The 18,719-nt window shown below is 36.4% G+C and overlaps 1 protein-coding gene across 1 annotated transcript in view; it reads right to left on the bottom strand.

Annotated features, from left to right (window-relative positions):
• Positions 1 to 1,025: 1,025 nt before the first annotated feature.
• The window catches only part of LOC135071858 (uncharacterized), a 51,792-nt gene continuing 34,098 nt past the window's right edge, over positions 1,026 to 18,719 (bottom strand). The window contains exons 4-8 of the mRNA XM_063965699.1: positions 6,217 to 8,597; positions 5,669 to 5,794; positions 5,417 to 5,498; positions 4,820 to 4,984; positions 1,026 to 2,621 (exon numbers count right to left, since the gene is read on the bottom strand). Coding sequence (XP_063821769.1) covers positions 2,458 to 2,621; positions 4,820 to 4,984; positions 5,417 to 5,498; positions 5,669 to 5,794; positions 6,217 to 8,597 — 2,918 coding nt within the window. The 3' untranslated portion in view covers positions 1,026 to 2,457. The remainder of the gene's footprint in view (positions 2,622 to 4,819; positions 4,985 to 5,416; positions 5,499 to 5,668; positions 5,795 to 6,216; positions 8,598 to 18,719) is intronic.

Raw genomic sequence — 18,719 nt, 5'->3', positions numbered from 1 at the left:
GCGAGTCCGACTCGCACTTGGCCGGTTTTTTATACATATACCTTGATCTGACTAAATAAAATATGATTTCTATCAATTTTGCGCCCCTTGGATAGTAGTTTCGTAGGCCTCTTTAGTCTCTAATGTAAAACTTTTATATCCGTGCTACGGTTGTAGTAAATTAATGTTAATTTTAACATTAAAATATTTTTGCATTTGTCACAATATACAAACAACCTTCTAACGCTGTACAATAGCTTTAAATAATTTAATAAATTAGCACTTAACAGTTTTGTAGGTTTTTTATTTCATTACTAGCGGCCGCCCGCGACTTCGTACGCGTGGATCCTGTTTTACCCCCTTTTCCCGAATTTTCTTTGCTATAAACCTCACGGAGCCCGAGACCTTTCCAACGAATGTAACACCGTGGAAATCGGTTCGTGCGTTCTGGAGTTATAGCGTCAGGGAGGAAAACCCGACTTATTTTTATATAGTAGATGATTAACTTTGTGTCCTTCCGTGGTTCCGTACTACGTAAGCCATCTCCGGGCACACCAACGCCGCCAAGACAACTAGGAGTCGGAGTGGTCGCCATGGCCGAAATCGGTTGGATGGATCATCATCAACATCACTACTATGTAAGTAATCTTATACGACCAATATGTCACGTATGTGTATATAAGTCAAGTCAAGTCAAACAGAAAGAAACAGAAAATCAAGAAGCGAGAAGAAAAGTCCACATGGCGGTATCTCTGCAGACCATACGAAGCTCAGATCATCGGAGATACGAATAGACTGATGCTGTTCTGAAGCTGCTCACTGCTTTATAATCAAAAATGATTTTTTTTTATATAGACATCAGGCCTCCCTAATCCGGCTGAAAAACGTAGTGGTGACATAAAGCTAAACCCTCTATTTGTATCTAGTGTAGAGAGGGTCGTTTCTGTTCGTGGTAGTGGTCGCCTCACGATCGTCTTAATAACCTGATGATGATGATGATGATGATCTTTTTATTTACCCTTCGTTTTAAAATAAGAACAGCCATGTTCATGTATAAAGAGTATATTTTATTTCAATCAGAAATACAGATATTTTATATTAAACAGGTAGATAATAACATTTCGTTGATGTTCTCGATGTTAAAAGTATACACAGACTATAACTATGACAAGAATTAGTACAAAACTAATAATAAAAAAACAAATATTTACACTTGCCAACTTATAAATAGCAGATTAAAATAAAGTCTAAGATTAATAATACGATAAAATATATTATGGTAAGATACGGCTTTTTATAATTTAATCATGGCATAAAAATATTGAATGTGTACTTCCCCTACAGTATGCAAGCATAAAAATACATTATGTATCAAATATTTTTTACTTCAGTCCTACAAAGTTTAGTTTCACTTCACTTCAAAGTTCACTGAGAAAGCTCAAAAAAATTATGTGTATAAGTATTATGTATTGATTTGTCTTTATAATAACTGAATAAACATAAACAAAATATCTACCAATAATATCGTTCAAAGGAATAATATATTAAAGGGTTAAGAGTGTAACATAAATTTTATTCATGTTCCACACTAATGTAACGAATAGCACCAATTTACAATTATTTTTATGTCTTGACTATTGTAGGGTATTTTTGACTATTATTACACTATACACAAACTTATTTAGATATTTATGAAATGTAAATAAGTATCTGTATGTATACGTTCATATATTGTTAGTCTATACGTTACGATTTTGCATATTATTATGTTTAGGCATACATGGAATACATTATTTATGTAGATGTATCATTATTTTATTATATTAGGTTGAAAAGGAATGTAAAAGGCATTCTGAATTATAATTTAAATAATAACTTATTAGACCAATATAATCTTTAATGTAGTTCGTTATGAATTACAAAAATGTCCTTGCATTCGATTACAGATCTAAAAGTGATTTTTGTAAAAGATGGCACTCAAAACTACATCAAAGAAATTTTGAAACTCGTAGTGTACTTTAAGTACCAGCGCTACGTCATTGCAGCTAACTGCTGTAACAGCTACTGTCCCAGACTAGTACTAATTCTAACGAATTTATAAATAACTCAACAAAAAGATTAGACGCAGTCTCAGTCTCAATTTGTTTATTCCACTTACTCGAGGCAAGGTGTAGCGCGCCAACCCGAGCACCTTATTGACTAACGAAGTGAGGCTGTAGGTGCGATTTACTGGAGCGTTTGCCGCCTCTCTCGCACTTCGCCAAATTGAACATTGTTAGCAATCAGCATTTTCTATCCTTCGGCAAACATTCGCAAACAAATGACTCTTGTTAGTCTGAGCGTTAACGAAATTCTGAAAGGTGTTCACGTGTCACCGGGCTAATTCGGCCGTGGGCGGGCGGAACAGTTCCGTGTAATTTCGGCAGTCGAAAAGCTGAATCAAACCTTCACGTTTGTCAGTTGTTTCTGATGAATAAGTTATGTGGTCTTTGGGTTTCGGAGCACGAGCGTGACGGGGCCGACTGGGAGTGACTTTAGGGCGGCCCAGGCCTGTGTTCTGGTGAACCCTTCCATGGATTGCCCGCCCGCCGAAAGCAACTCCGCACCTACCAGCACTCGGCCACACTGGGCGGCGGCACCTCCTGAAATTCAATAAGTAAGTTTAAGAAAACATAAAAAAAACAACTGAAGAATGGTTTTCGATTATGCATTTACTCGTATAACAAAGTCGTGCTATGTGCGAGATATTAATATTTAAACTAAATAAATCATTTTATTACCTATATCATCTCTTCGCAGGATTTAGGCAGCACAAAAAAGATACGACATTGAATGATGTTAATTATTCCAAGATTTCATTTAAAGATACAATAGATGAAAATTCCAGGTGCATTTTATTAGATCCTACCTAATATTCTTAGTTATTTAGAGGTAGAGTCTCCCTAGACCAGATAGGAATGTCATTTTGTAGATATTGCTTTTCCAATTTTGATGCTTTCTGCGTACCTACGTGTACTTTAGAGCGACTTAGAAACGATAGCTAGCATTTTCCATATCTAAGCATGATTCCATAAGTATCTGAGCATTGCTTCAGGTAAGACACGAGCCCCTGATATTCTCTTTCTTATACACAGCGAACAAATATTCTAATAACAATGTTTTAAATTAATGTTTTATAATAACCGAAAAGTTTCAAGAATATCAAGTTACCTATCAATTAAATAGAAAATAAATCTCTTGTAACGCTTCGTTACACTATTCTTAAAAACTAAAATCGAAATTATTAAAAACAACTATTTTATAATTTAAAAAAAAAGAAAACAATAATATACAATTAAATCAGAAAAATACTAACATTTAATAAATTATAATATTTATAGAAAGAACTGTTTTTGTAAGCAAACTGCGCGATACCATTGTTATTATATCTTTGGAGCGAACGAACGAACGCCGAATGAATCAAGGCGCGGCGAATGCTCGCAGCGATCGCGAATCCATCACTGTGTCTCGCGAAACATCCGTACGCAGACACGTACCACTTTAACTGCAGATTTTTTAAATATAAGGTTTACGAACTCGTGAAGTTTTTACGCCTCAGAATCTAATTAAGTCTGTGTACGTCACCCCGATAACGGGTAAGTGTTGCAAATTAATACATGATAATAGTACTTAGTGCTTGGTAAATTTATTGATCACCTACCTGCCAAAAAAATAATTAAATATACTTCCTATGTATGCACTACATTTAAGTATTTGAAAAGTACATAATAATATCTTAAGGTTTTAGAAAGCAGAATGTTTAATAATAAAATAATAGTCGTTTTTACTTCAATATGATAAATACAAAAGTAAATGTCATGCATACATGACCTTACATGACCTTCAACGGTCGTTGTTAATTATTATGTTAGGAAATTATTTATCTTTGATTAGATTAAGCTTATTGTAGTAATATTACTATAGTTATGCACTTAGAACTGTAATTCATTAGTGGTAATTTTGTAAGATGTTTGTGACTATTTAATTACATGTTCATTATTTAGTACAAACATCGCATTGTTTAGTCTAAGGATGATTGTGTATAACTGCCACATCATTAATCACTATTTATTGCCATAATCATTACCATATCCGCTTCTTCTTCTGATCCGCTTGTCTTCACTTCCGGTTGATGTGGCAGTCACACAAATGAAATCAGACTTTTTAAGAAGTGTCCGATTTCCGGAATTCCAGGGATCCAGTACCGGATTTCGATTGCTGCTCCCGGCTCACTCTCCATAATCAGGCTTACGGCGGAGGTGATTGCTTCATTTTTGTCATCGGACTACCCTAGGATATCACAACTTCGTGACCCCAACTTCGTGTCAACGCTTCTCCACGGATAAAAGGGCAGTGGTTTTGATTGAGCTTAAGACTGGTGATTCTTCGCGTTGCAATTGTTTATCCACTCCCTGAAGAGTCGTAATTAAACCTTTTTGTTAAATTTAAAATTACTTTTTCATTTCTATAATTTTTATACCTCCCATCTAAAATGGTACGGTACACTCTCCATGATTTACCTAGAGCAATGACGACTTTTACATTTCTCTTGTCTAAAGGACTGTTTCATCACTTCCTGTTATGATCCTGATAGCCTATTAGAAAGTTATCAGTCAGATATTTTGCAATTTACAAGTTTTAGTCTCAGATAGAGATTTCTCGCAAATAAAGACGGCAATCAGCAAACTTTATTTGCAAAATAACTTTGGACATTAGTTTTCATTGACATTCTGCAGGCAAAAGTACATAATGTGTACACAGAGCACCACCAACACTGACGTAATATAGTATGCGTATCTACCTGCAAACAGTTTCTTGATCGTGAGCGGTCGGTCTCCATGCGGCGAGTCGCGGCCTCCGTCGAGGCCGAAGCCTAGGCCTGCGCCCCCTCCGGCCTTTTCTAAGACCACCGACACCACTCCGGCGCTATCCTCAGCCTCCTCCTCTTGTCGGACCTTCGACTCCGCTAGAATAAGAATGTCAAATGATTATAAATTAATTACTATGACAATGACAATGTCATTTAGGCTCCGCTCCAGGAGCACGACCCACTACGTTTGTCTAGTAGGTAAATAGTAGGTAGGTACGCCTGTAGTATATGGATGCCTAACTTGGTAGATACAGGTGAAAATATGTATAAGATAAATAAGTCGCACAATATAAGGTATTGTGTTGGTAAACTAAATGTGTAGGGTATACACAAAAATATAATAATATTTTAAGTACATAGCTTATAAATTGTATCAAGTAATCGGCAAATGAAAGGTGCGTCAACGTGTTCTAAATGAAAAATGAAACTATAGATGCTATTTTATCATTATAAAATCTCAATAAGCATGGATAAAATTATTTTCAGATTATTTAAAGTTTAATAAATATAAATATTAATATGAATTACCATTTTCAGAGCCGCACCCTGTTCCTCTTGCGATTTCTTGAGTTTCGTTCTCTATTTCAATAACAACTTCTGTACGTTGTTCCTGAAAAATAACATCAAAAACATTAAAATCGCAGAACCGTCATACAATGTAATATTATCGGTATCTAAATAGCCATGAGTAGATTGTTATTATTATGAGATCATCTGTAACTAAATAACTGGACTGAAGACTGTGGTTAGACTATAACGTAACTTATAGGCATTAATTACCTTTAGTATAGTAACAGACTGAGCATGTGTTATTCCAGTCATAGCGAAGCCATTGATACTTCGCACTTTAGCTCCGCGCTTTAGTCCGGCCTTTGCTGCGATGCTATCAGCCAAAACTCTATGAACCTGTAATTTAATTTAAAGTATTGTTAGCATGTGTTATAAGACGTAATGTACCGAATGTATTTGAAGAACAAATAAAAGACGGTTGAAACAGTGTCGTATTCATACAAATTGTGTTTGAAAGATTAAGCTGGACCGTTTGCTAAAAATAATGTAGTTAAAACATGATATGATTACAATCCATAAATAAGACGCTAATGAGAATAAAATGTGTAAATACATAACAAATGACAATGTACACAAATAAACTAGTTATTCATGGCTAACAATTTATTATGCTTAATTATCAGTCAAGAAGACGTCATGTCGTTTAGGCTATAACAAACCGACACTGTGACAGAATGTTTTGCAATTCACTATAAGGTAATAAAAGATAAATGTATATCTTACTTAATTACATGTTAACTATTAAAATATGTACGTACCGTAACGTCCTTAGCTTCACAATCTATTCCACCAGCTAAAATAAGACCAACGCCAGTACCGGCGCCACGCTTTAGTCGTATCGTATGAGTCTGTATCTTAATATCTTCTGCTGGGCCGTCGATTTTGTCAACAGCAATGACATCGCTCTTTTTGTTTACATGTACTTTTGTATCCTGCGGTAATATAACCGGTTTTTCAACATCATTTTGTTTATTTTGTATCGGAGTGTCAATAATTGCAGTCTTTTTAATCGTTTCTTGCTTCGTTTTTGTCATACTCTGCTTAATTATGGGCTCATTATTAATTTTATCTGCTGACTTAGTAACCTTACTGTTAAAGTTGTCCAATCCTGCTTTTTTGATTTCCTTTATAATTTTCTCCGAGATAACTTTAGGCCCATCTTCTATTTTCGGTGCTTCTGAATTAATCTCGTTTGGTTTAGCTTTATTTGCTGAACTTGAATTCCGCTTTAGTCTCGTATTTTTAAAATCAGTCTTTCTTTGTCGAACATTGATATCACAATCACTATCAGAATCAGATTCGGCTATTATTTTGTTACGTCGTCTATTTTCGCCTTTATTAGATACGGCACTCACTGATGACGTGAGCGTAGAAAGGCGATCAGAGACTTTATCGGTCGGACTTGGAGACCTGTCGTACGACTCGTGTGAGAATTTAGTTTCAATAACAGGAGATTTGAGCTTCGCGTCTCTACCACTTCGACATTTTGCTGAAGCTAGAATATTTCTCCTATTTATTGTATCGATATTATACGTTTTTGAAACTTTTCTCTTATCTGAGTCAGCAACAGAACTTTCAAGGGAACTGCAACTAGCTTGGGAGCCGGAAGTCGCTGCTGATCCTGCTGATGAGCTTAGTGATACATTCGTATCAGATGATACAGATCGACAGACTTTTCGCTTCATATATTCCTCACAACTCTTCTCAACTACCGAAGACTTAGTGGGAGCGTCAGTTTTGATAAGTGAATAAGGCGTGTAATGTGATATTCTTGGAGAGAGACGTGAACTATCAGATTCAATGGTGTCAAGATTATGCATGGGTGATGATGCTGATGATCTGTAGCTAGACTGTGTTGAACTCATTGCAGAATCATTGTCACTATCTACAACATCAGTAGCTGTACATATTTTAATCTCAACATTTTTATAATCTCTCACATAATTCATTATATCTTTATATTCTTTTTTTGGCATATTACCAACATTTTGCAATGTAGTTTTTGAAGGTAACGTAGATGAACCTAACCTTACATGTTCACTGTTTACATCAAACGACGTTCTAAAAGGCTTTGCTACATATGAATGAGTATTCATTTTATTAATAAGGTCCACCTTATCATTAAATTTACGTTCTGGCGTAGATTCCTTTGATAGTGAGGATGGAGTATACACCTGTAAAGATTTTCGTTTAAACGCAGGTGAATACTTGGGCAGATTGTTTGGCAAAAGGTTTGCTTTCCATTTTATCTCATTTGCAGTTGCCGGTGTGTTGTTATTCGCTTTACTGTCTTGGTTGCTAATGTTAGTTTGATTAGGCTTAGCAAGGAATGACTTCGTAAAAGTATCTTGAACTTTAATTTCAGGTAAATCGATTATTGGAGTTTGTACTTCAGGTATCACTAAATCTTTTAGTTTTGACATGCATTTTTTCCTTTGCTCAATTAAGTACTCTAAATTCGATTTATGTACAGAAGTTTTTGCATTTGTATTATCATCACTTATGCTTCGTGCATGGTAAATTGGTTGTTTAAATGATGTATCTATACTCGATGGTAACGTAGTGGTACTCCCATAGAAGAAAGGTTTGCTTTCAACCTGATGAGATTTATTATTTCTTGTCATGTTGAAGGTGCTCGCTCCCGTGCTTTCAATGGCACCTAAGACTTCAGGTCTATCTACAGATATCTGCTTCTTATAAGATCGAGGTGTTTCATCCAAATTATCCTGTGACTTTGTAAGTCGTCGGTCTAAAGATGAAACTTCAGGATAGCTGCTTGTATAAGCGACTGTACTTTTTCTCACAGTGGAAAGTACTCGTGTGGGTAAGGTTCCACATTTATCCAAGCGTTCCGAAGAAGTGGCGCGTCCGTTTGAGAACATCGCAATTTTGTCCTTAACGCTTGCTTCACTCCTTGCATCTTGGGATCTTGATGAATAAGAATAACGGGATCGTGTGCCAGTGGCAGTGGGCCACCCAGCTGTCAGGCGTGGCGGTAGACGCGTCGGAGGTTCAAGTATCTTCTCAACGGCATCTGATGGAGTTTCCACTCCATCGGGTGGCTGCCGCGGACACGAAGGTAATGGTGTTTCATCATTTGAGAGGCTTTTGTCTTCCGCATCACTTTTGTTGATACGATCTGAAACAAACAAACATTTAATGTCAACATCTTTCTAAATATACAAGCAATATTGAGAGCAACTAAATTACTATAATTCTCCAGGGTTACTTCTCGGGGCGCGGCTACCACGTTTGAGCTATTATCAGCACGCATGGTGTGTCTGCGCGATGTCTACAAAGTCAGCTGACGTCTGATTTTATAAAAGTAACCTTTTGTAAACTTTTTACCAGCAAAAACGTGATGTTTTACGTGATTTAAGAAATGATATCACACAGAATGACAAGTCACATCCCTGAAGTCATAACATTATGCGAAGGTTGTGTAGAGGTTTTCAACAAAGAGACTGAGATAAAATGAATCATGCATTTCGTGTCCTATTACATATGACCAATATGTACGTAATATTAGCTTAAACGATGCGTCATCTATTCCATCGAGGCATAGATACGCATTTAGCTCAATTAACGGATGATAAAATACAAACACCATAATTGAAAGTAGAAGTGATCATCCATCCGCTCTACACTACACTTTTTCACAATACTATGATTGAGATATTAATAAGTAGATATAACTAATTTGTCTAATAACCTTCCCTCTCTTCTTCTATCGGATGCAAACAACGGGAATGACGAATTTTCACAATACTGTATGATGTCGTGTCTAGCACTATTACATTTTGCGAATACATCACAATTTAAACAAAGGCTAAATGCTTACTTGAAGCAGTATTGAACACAACTGCTGTTTTTCCTAAAACTGCGTACATTATGTAGGTACCTATGTACGTAATCTTCAATAAGTTTATTCAGACATGGCACGCTTTATTTTATTTGCTCAGGTGTATCTGAAATTTAGCCTTACATGTGGCCGTGGACAGGCTACAGAATTTCCAACAAATGAACAGTTTTGTCATAAAAATTTAACTAACAAAGACATTGAATCAGTTTGATAAGTTGCACTCCAGAAACTGAATTTAACATTTTCCACTAACTTTAGGCATGTCAAGACTATTCAAAATAAAATATACAAATATTGAGTATTAATCCAATAACTTTAAAGTAGAGATGGGCCGACTAGTCGCCGACTAGTCGGGAAAGCCGACTATTCGGCATCATTTGTAGTCGGCCGACTAGTGACGACTATTCGGCAAAATATGCCGATTATAATCGGCGCATTACAAAATTAAATATGTGAATGAAATAAAACTCATAATCACCAAGATTATTATGAGGTAGACCAAGGGCGTTTGTCTAAACCACTTTTGACTGAAAAAAATCAGTAAAAAGTGGTATCACCATGTTTAAAATTTTGCCAATCAGTCTAAATTTATACAAAGTTAAGATTAGTTAAAATTACCAGGAAATCATCAAAAATGTGTAAAGTTCATGTAATTTGTCCATATAAAAATTGTCTTTTTTTTTCGGGGAAAATTTATGTATGGAATTGCATACATATCATGCGGGGAAGTTGTAGATTATGTGGGGCTCCTCTCATCGGAAGGATGAGGAATACCCACATAAATAATAGCCCTTTAGCTCCGTCGATCGCCTAGAAGAACTATGGGAATCCGGACAAAGCCATCAACTATCACAGTCCGTCCCGGCAATCGCCCACCTGTATGGCGGGCCCTGCCTATCTGACGGTGGTGGTAGTCTGTGCTATGCAGGCGGGGGTACTCCCACGCCCCCAGTTCGCTGACCATCACCGTGGAGGGTGGAGACTGGAGAGGAATCAGTGGGCCTAGGATGCGTGCCGCTATAAGCGAAATTTTATGTCGATAAGTAAGAATAATATCGTGGAGGCGATCATATTGTCACCTCCTCTGACCCCTCCACCGTCGAAAATTATGACATCATTGACATCTACCTTGATTGTAATGTTGCTTTTTATTTTTTCTCATATTAGAGAAATCTCATTCTCAAGAAGTTACATTTATCTCTTTAGATAAAAAAACTAAAAACTCATAAAACTCATTTATTTTTGCAAATAGGCTTTTAAAAAGCACTTTTACACGTCCCAATATTAACCCTACCACTGCTTCGGGACAATAAATGGGCCAGTGCTGAGAAGAAGCAGCGCAAGTAACTCAGTCACTATTGTCAGCCTCCTTTTCAAGTCTTTAACCCATTTAGACCTACCGTACCCTATGTGGTACGGTATCTTTTTGAAAATATTTTGAAAAACCAAACTGTTGTTATTTTGTAAAAATGATTGTGACAGTAAGCTTAAAGTGATTATTTTACATAAAAATATTTAAAAATACGTTTTAACAAGTGGTTTCGGAAATACTTTTGAAATTCCTAGACAGAAAACAAAAAAAATATTTACAATGTATTCAAGAAGGCATATTTCATATTATTTATGGTAAATTATATTATTTATCAATTTTTTTTTAAATAGAGTACAAATAGATATCACGACTACAAAAAAAATATTATTGAGATTATTTTTATACTGTTTTTTCTAGTCTAAAATAGGTGTACCGTATAAGGTACAGTAGGTCTATGCATAAGCAAATCATGTTAGAAAATATAATTTATTTTTTATTATTTTTCTTTATTTAGGCTAATGATGCTTCACAGTATTGCCATAATTCTTGAAAAAATAGATAATTTCAGCAAACATAAAGCAATATTGGTATTTTTCTACTGCTGTTTTATCAGATGACTGCTAATGATGATCAGACTAACGAAGATTCAGGCGATAAAGATAATGTCGATGTAAATAATTACCCTCAGAGTTTTCTGCGATGGATTAGCTAATTTTCCGTCATCGTATTGTTAAATGCGGTTATTGATAGCAATAAACGTAACAAGTCAGAAGAAGCCAAGCCTTCATCAGCTATCCTCACTAACTTCGGAAAAGGTAGAAAAAAAGAACCAAATGTGGTTAGTGCCACAGAAAACGTCTTAAAAGGTATGCCAAGTGTGATACTAGTGATTATGTGATTTTATTTTTATTTTATATCATACAAAAATAAATAAAAAACTTCTATGAACAACTAGTATATTTTGCATGCATATAGACCTACTGTACCCTATATGGTACGGGCTCCCCACGGCCCCCTTTTTTAGAATAATTTTTTTAAAAATTTTTTCATGATTTTTATGCCTTCCTTTGTAAGTTCTTGCTGAAAAATCCATTTTAATTTACAAAAATAATTATCGGTCTAAATGGGTTAAAATATACAAATTATAGTCATAAGTATTGATGCGAGCTAGGTAGTTAAACATTCCAAATATTTTTATCTTTTATATACCTAATCATCAACTTTATAGTAGCCCTTTTTCATTAAGGTGCTTTTGATATGTGCTTTAAATTTATGAATGGGCAATTCTACAATAGTTTGTGGTAAATCTAGATATTATAAAAGAAATCTAGATATTCTTATTTCTTTGAGAAATCTAGATATTATTCTTCGGACAAGTATTAGAATGATCGGCATTGCCGATTAGTCGGCCGACTAGTCGGCAATTTGAAAACCGATTAGTCGGCTAGTCGGTTAGTCGGCAAAGACCATAGTCGGCCCATCACTACTTTAAAGCCATGTTATCACTGCAGGAAGCAAAGTAATGTAAATAGAAATTTCGCAACATCCGTTCCAATTTCAATCTTCTAATAGGTATGCAAATAAACGATTTATATTCGATGTACACGTAACGTAAAATTATTATTGTGTAAGCTGAAATAAATATCAGAGATCGGGGGTCTTGGGAATTCCAATTCCTTCATTTATTGGTAAATCTTGTGGAAAATCCATTCTGAACGACTATTTAACCATAAAGCTACCTATTTATTAATCGAATAAAAATAAAAAGATTCGGAAATTCTAAGGCAATGTGTTAAGTCTAAAACAAAGACAGTGGTGTTGCATATAAAAGTTAATAATGAAAGTAAAACACAAAAGAAAAATAATTAAACTTTTCAACATTTCGAGATTTCAATTGTAAGAAACATCCCGTAAAATTGTTTTACCTACACAATATTCAATTTTAAACCTAATGAGATATAATTGTTATTTGTGATTTTTAACGAGTAGCTTCTACAAAAGCCAATAACTTTAACCATGTGCTTGGGAGATTTTCACATACCTAATCATGGTCAAGCATAGATCAAGCATAGAAAAGTTTTATAACGTTTACAAACCGTGAAGAGACATTGATCGCCTGGGCAACTTCCTCATCTCCAACATGATGAAAAATTACACACTGACTATCTATTTCATATCACAGCACTGTCATACGTTTTATCAAACCAGTTCTGGTTTCTGATCAATGAGAAAAAATATACTTTCATTGTACCATTAATAAAACTGTAACACAACGTAATCAACATCACAAGAACAAAAGGCAGTCCACTTTGTTAACCGGCAAGACGAATTCGGAGTTTCTCCCGGTTCGCGAAAAGAGGATCGAGTTAAGAATGCGGAACGTGTCCATTAACGACCGAAATAACAGTTATTTAACATAGGGCGGTGCGTGTGGTGTGCGCGTGCTTCGGTGGACGGCGGAATAGCGAGCGGCGTGCGCGGAGCCGCCGCGGCGGGGCGCGATGCACTGAGTCGCGGTGGACTTGCAGAAATTTGCAGCGTCGCCGCCCTTGACGGGGGCGTTGCTCCGAGCCAGGGACGGACACCGAGCTGCGCACGCGACGCTCCCCCGCATCCCACCGCCCGCCGCGGCGCCCTCTCCTCACCCATTTCAAACGCCTGTTCGCCGAGCCTCAATTCTAACTCTACCACAGCTAGTCCACCAAGATGGTAGCTTACATTCAAAATCCAAAAATAACCCAAGAGAACTACCTTACAACACGCATACTTAACGATGGTACTCTAATTTCAATGCTGTGTGGTTAGGTTTAGTAAGTAGTCGATTGGTAAATCTTAGGTTATTTTTAGCTCAAAGGCGTCGGGGGCGGCGACCGTAAGCGCTCGCGCAGAGCAGACGGTGTGCGCACCACAGATGTCAGGGTCGTGGCGCCCGCCATGCTCATCGCGCCCTACTTCCGATGTAGAGAAAGCCAGTTTTGTCCTCCCCAAGTTAAGATCCGGGATCTGTATGCGGAATTTCAGACGCGCTTTTCGAATTTTGCGATGAAGCAACAAGAAGCTTCGCGTAGTGCGGCGAGCTGCACGTAGGTAGATAGAGGAGTGACGTCGCCGCGGCCGCGGGAGGCTGGAATGTTGCCTGCGCCCTCCGCCGCCGCCCCTCGCAATCCGGACGCGGCCTTTAAACTGCTCCGACGTGTTTGCGGAGTTGTTTGCACATTTTTTTACATTCCCGTCCTTTTATTAAACTCTCATACAACAACGTCCATATATGCAACAAGAAAATACCGGTACGTAAGCTAGGCCACTGGAAACTTCTAAGACTGGATTTCATTTGTCTCGATCGATAGCCGTTCCTCAAAAGGAGTAGATAACAATATTCGTTTCGTGTCGTGAATTTGAAGTAATTTAATTTAATGAGTCCTAAATAAGATTGTTTTGTCTGAAGATGTGAATAAATTGACAACACCTTTTTGGGATCTTTTGAATAATCGATGGCTCGAATAGCCAAAGTATAAAATGGATAAGTGAATGAAAGTGCAATCGATTTCACTTTCAAAACTAAATTAACTTTCTCCAGTGACATGTCTTACGTAATATGAACAAGACAAGACAGTCATAACCACAACATTTGTATCTTGTAAAGGTCGTCGGGCAGCTTTTATTAATTCAAAACGTTTCAATGTTTTGTTACGTGATCATCTGCCGATTTCCGACCAAAACAACTTGTGAGAGCATTGTGCTCGAGACGACCTCTTGCCCAAAGAGTACCATCTTCTCAATTTTGTCTTATCCAAGTGGTATCGCAATAGTCGTGCCAGCCAAAGCTTAGCCAATTAAATTAGCCATTGTGAGTCTATTATAACAAGTACCACTTTATTCGGTTGCAAATAAAATGTTTTCTTAGATTAGGTGGAACTGTTACAATTTTATTGAATATCAATTGTTATGGCTATGAGAACTCACAAAGTGGTACTCCAATACACACATCCCACATACTAGAAGTTCGTCTACCTCCTACTCGTAAGTAATAATATTACCTATCTGACGATTTTTACGCAAAATTGTTTGTTCAGTGCTAATAGAAAATGGGCATCTGTAAATCAGCCACCAGGTGACCCGCTTGCTGGTCTAGCTTTTTCTACAAAAACTCACACATACAATTATATTAGCATAGCGGAAACTGTGAAGATGGAATTTCTAATTACCATCTCCTGGGAAAGAACCTGAGTGAATGACCGGTTCATTCACGAACAGAAAATATTAAACGATTAAAATGTGAACGAGTTGTCGCCGCAATAATTATTAAACTTGAATCGTCATGAGCACAAGGACTCGTTTGTGCGACTTTTTATTGAGATGCTTTCGTAAAGTGAATGGTGTTTATTATCCCAAATCATATAGGTAATGCCATTGGAATTCCTGTGCAGGTATTCGCTCCCCCTGGAATCCGTCAAACGATTCAACCGTTCCTGCCATCGCTTATGATAATCGACTTTATATGTACGACGGTTAGACCGCCCTACCTTGAACGTTTTAAAGGTTTTTGTTACATCCTTAAAGGAAATTCCAAGACTTGCAATTTTAAATGGCGACCAAATAAGTAAAAGACCATCAGCGCTTTTTGACAGCAACTCTCTACTTGATGCCGACGTTTTTTGTGGTTTCCGTTTTCATAATTTAACATACATAATTAAACTACAATCATTGTTTTTACTCAGAAATAGTTGTACTACATTGATTATTCAACTGTGCTACAAATAAAGAAAGTCTGTCAAAATACATGTATGTAAAGGGATGTCAATTTTCGATGATTCTCGGCGATTCTTGATAGGTACCTACTACCTAAGTAATTATAAAAAGTTATTGCAGTAATTAGTATTATTGCAATAATTATAAAAAGTTTTAAAACGTGAATTTGGTTTGGTAGTAAAAGAAAAATACATTCAAACAAAAGAAACCTTAAATGTTTATGGTTCAAAAAGTGTGATCAACTTTCAAAAGATGGCTGAACATTAAACGTGGGAATTTAAAGTAAAATTACTTAGATAATAATAACACTAAAAATAGAAATGTAAATCCAAGCTCTCCTCGCTCAGAGGCATTCAGCGAGGAATGTAGCCCACATCCTCAGCTGTGTAGTTTTATTCGGTCATTATTTTTAAATTAATATAAAACTCTTTTCATAAACTTTAAATAATGCTTTGACTTGAGGATTATCTCGATTTCACAAACGAAGACCCAATAAATGATTCCACATGGGTAATCGAAATGAATGAGAGTCATGCACATAATCGTAAAATGACTTCGATTCATAAAGTAAGTGTTTGAAATTGATGCCGTGGCATTCAAAGCGGTGGGCGAACAATGAAAGCTGATGGACAGGTCGCGGCAGTCATGACGTCGGGATGCCAGCCTGTCCGGCATACTTTCCACGAGGGAATTCATTTGTAAGCACACTTTATGATTGCAATATTTCGTTTCAGGCGAAACAAAGAATTTAAATACACACTCACATTCCCAGTGACTGGTATTTTGCGCAATCAAAATATTTATTTAAAAGCTTTATACGAGCTGGTATAATAAGGTATTGTCCTGTAAGTTCCGCGTTGGGCCGAGCACGATGCCCTACATGGTCACATTTTATTTAACTTACAAAAATGTTTTCTGTATTTTCAGGCTGCACTTGACTTTAGTTTTTATTTGACTTGACAGTTGCATATAATACACATTTTTAAGCAATTAGCTTAATGATTTAATCCAAGATTGATTAAATCAAATTATTATTATATCCTTGATGTCTTGTCATATGCCATTAGGTGGGAGTTTAATGATGCTTCAGGTAAAATTATTCTGAGATTTGGATTTGATTAATTATTTAATTAATAGCCTCCGGATAGTATTGAAGGATTGTTTAGATTTTGTCTCAGAATCTAAAATCTGTTTCGGTTCTCCACATTTAATTTATTCGAACAAGTAATGCGAATAGGAAGCGAGCAAAGGAATTTACCTGTCGCACATCTGTCACAGCGAGTTCAGTAACATCCCACAAGCGTTCATAAAATATTTATGGAAACAAAGTAGGGAAGCGAGATAATTGACCGTGGCACTTCAAAGGCTTAGCAGTCCGAAGGCATCCCCGCAATGCAGTCCAAGCTTGCGCCGAAACTGCATTACGCCATGTGCAAAGAATGAGCAGGTGCGACCAACGTCCGCAGCGCCCGCGCATGCAAGGTGCACTTTCACAACGACCCAAGGATTTCAACACAGCTATAATACTATACATAATATGGAAATGATAGGAATTCGATAAATATCCAATTTCTCTATGGGTTCAACAACACGACGACTATTAAGAAATTTACATAAACATAATTCTGCAACGATTATGCTTTTTCTAATAGTGCCCGCGAAACAAGTTTGTAGAGGCGTGCCTTAATACGCGCTTGCGCGGACATTTTTAAAATTGGATAATTAAAAACGGTTTATTTCACAGTTATAAAACCACCAAGGTTAACTTTTCTTAACAATTTTTAATAATTATCGCTATTAAGTACAACTGGTGCCTTTGGTGTGATTTAAGGACTAAAGTTATTACGAACTATACGGTATTCCTATAAATTAGATGTATGGTTGTCATCATCGTCCACCGACACCATCAGTTCAAACGTACGTGGCCTCTTCTATAGGTTTCTCCTATTGACTTCGAAGGTAACAGTCCATCCATGGCCATCCTGCATCTAATAGCGGAATCATAACTTCAAACAGGTCGTCTGTCTGTCGATCACGTCTCCGTGCTTTAAGGCTGTAACGGTTTCAAGTCCGCTTATATAATTGTGTCTTTATATCCAGTTATATAATTTGTATAATTACATAACCAGGTAATGATGATCACAAATGGAATGGGAAACCAGTATACATTCCCAAAGACGTGGAGTAGCATACTTGCATAGTTATATCCAAGTCGCTTAAAGCATTAAATATGAATAAATGTGTTCAAATTATATTAAGGGTAGAAGTTTCGTTTCTCAGTACCTATAAGTAATATTTTAATTATGAGGTTCTTTTTTTACAAAAGAGGATTACAAGGTCAAATAACTGCAACCAGGTGCATACGAATATTTGCATAATTAATTTTAGTAAATACTTGAATTCTGAAGGCAAAGTGACGGGCAAAATCGAAAGGTAAATATTTCTATATTCATTTTTATAAAAAACCTGAAACTTATTTTAATACCATCGTCAACTATTAAGTCTGCTCAAGCTGAGCTGACGTAAATACATTTTAATATAACTAACCGTTACGAGTAGATGTGTAATTGGTAAAACAATAAAATAATTTGCATTCGATATCCCCTAAGACTCCCAAGGCGGGACCATTACATATGCTAAGCGTTTAATACTGGCGCGTGCGCACGATTACTACGATTATCAAACAACTCTATCGGAATTCTAACGACACATTTGCAAGTATGATGCACTTGACCTTAAACGAAACTAATTGATTAGCAAGTACAATAATTTATTGTGATTGAGGGTGTTCCAAATCTTTCACAAACTTTCGTTAACTTGCATACAGCGCCTTCCTGTAACCTTTATAAGGGCATCTTGTCCACCTTGTGAGTTGCGGTAGCTTACTCTACCTAATTTTAGAAACTATACAGATTACTTCAGCGAAATTAATTTCATACATATTAAAACACCTTCCTGACTGTAAATCATTCTTAGCTGACTCAGTTATGTGATCTGTGGTCAGCTTTGGAATTACGTCAGCCAATCAAAATGTTGGCTATACCCGACGATAAGATCATGGACTGATACTGTAATTATAGGATTAGTATTATTTCATGTATAGTTTTTAACTTTTTAACCAAAGTTTACAGGCGTTACAAGATCCACATGGTACCTGTATATTTCAGTATAATTTTTGATATACTTATTAATTAAAGAATCGCTGTATATTCCAGACAGATATTTCGCTACAATTATATGATTGAGTATTTTTCTTTAATGTGAACTGTAACAATAAAGGTCATAACCCGTCAGAATTTATAATCCGACATGCATGAGATCATAATTTTATTTGCGGA

The sequence above is a fragment of the Ostrinia nubilalis genome, chromosome 1 (genome assembly GCF_963855985.1).
Source record: "Ostrinia nubilalis chromosome 1, ilOstNubi1.1, whole genome shotgun sequence".
In the NCBI taxonomy this organism is placed as follows: Eukaryota; Metazoa; Arthropoda; class Insecta; order Lepidoptera; family Crambidae; genus Ostrinia; species Ostrinia nubilalis.
Note: the sequence above shows the minus strand (reverse complement) of the source record. Positions and strands in the feature narration are given on the sequence as shown.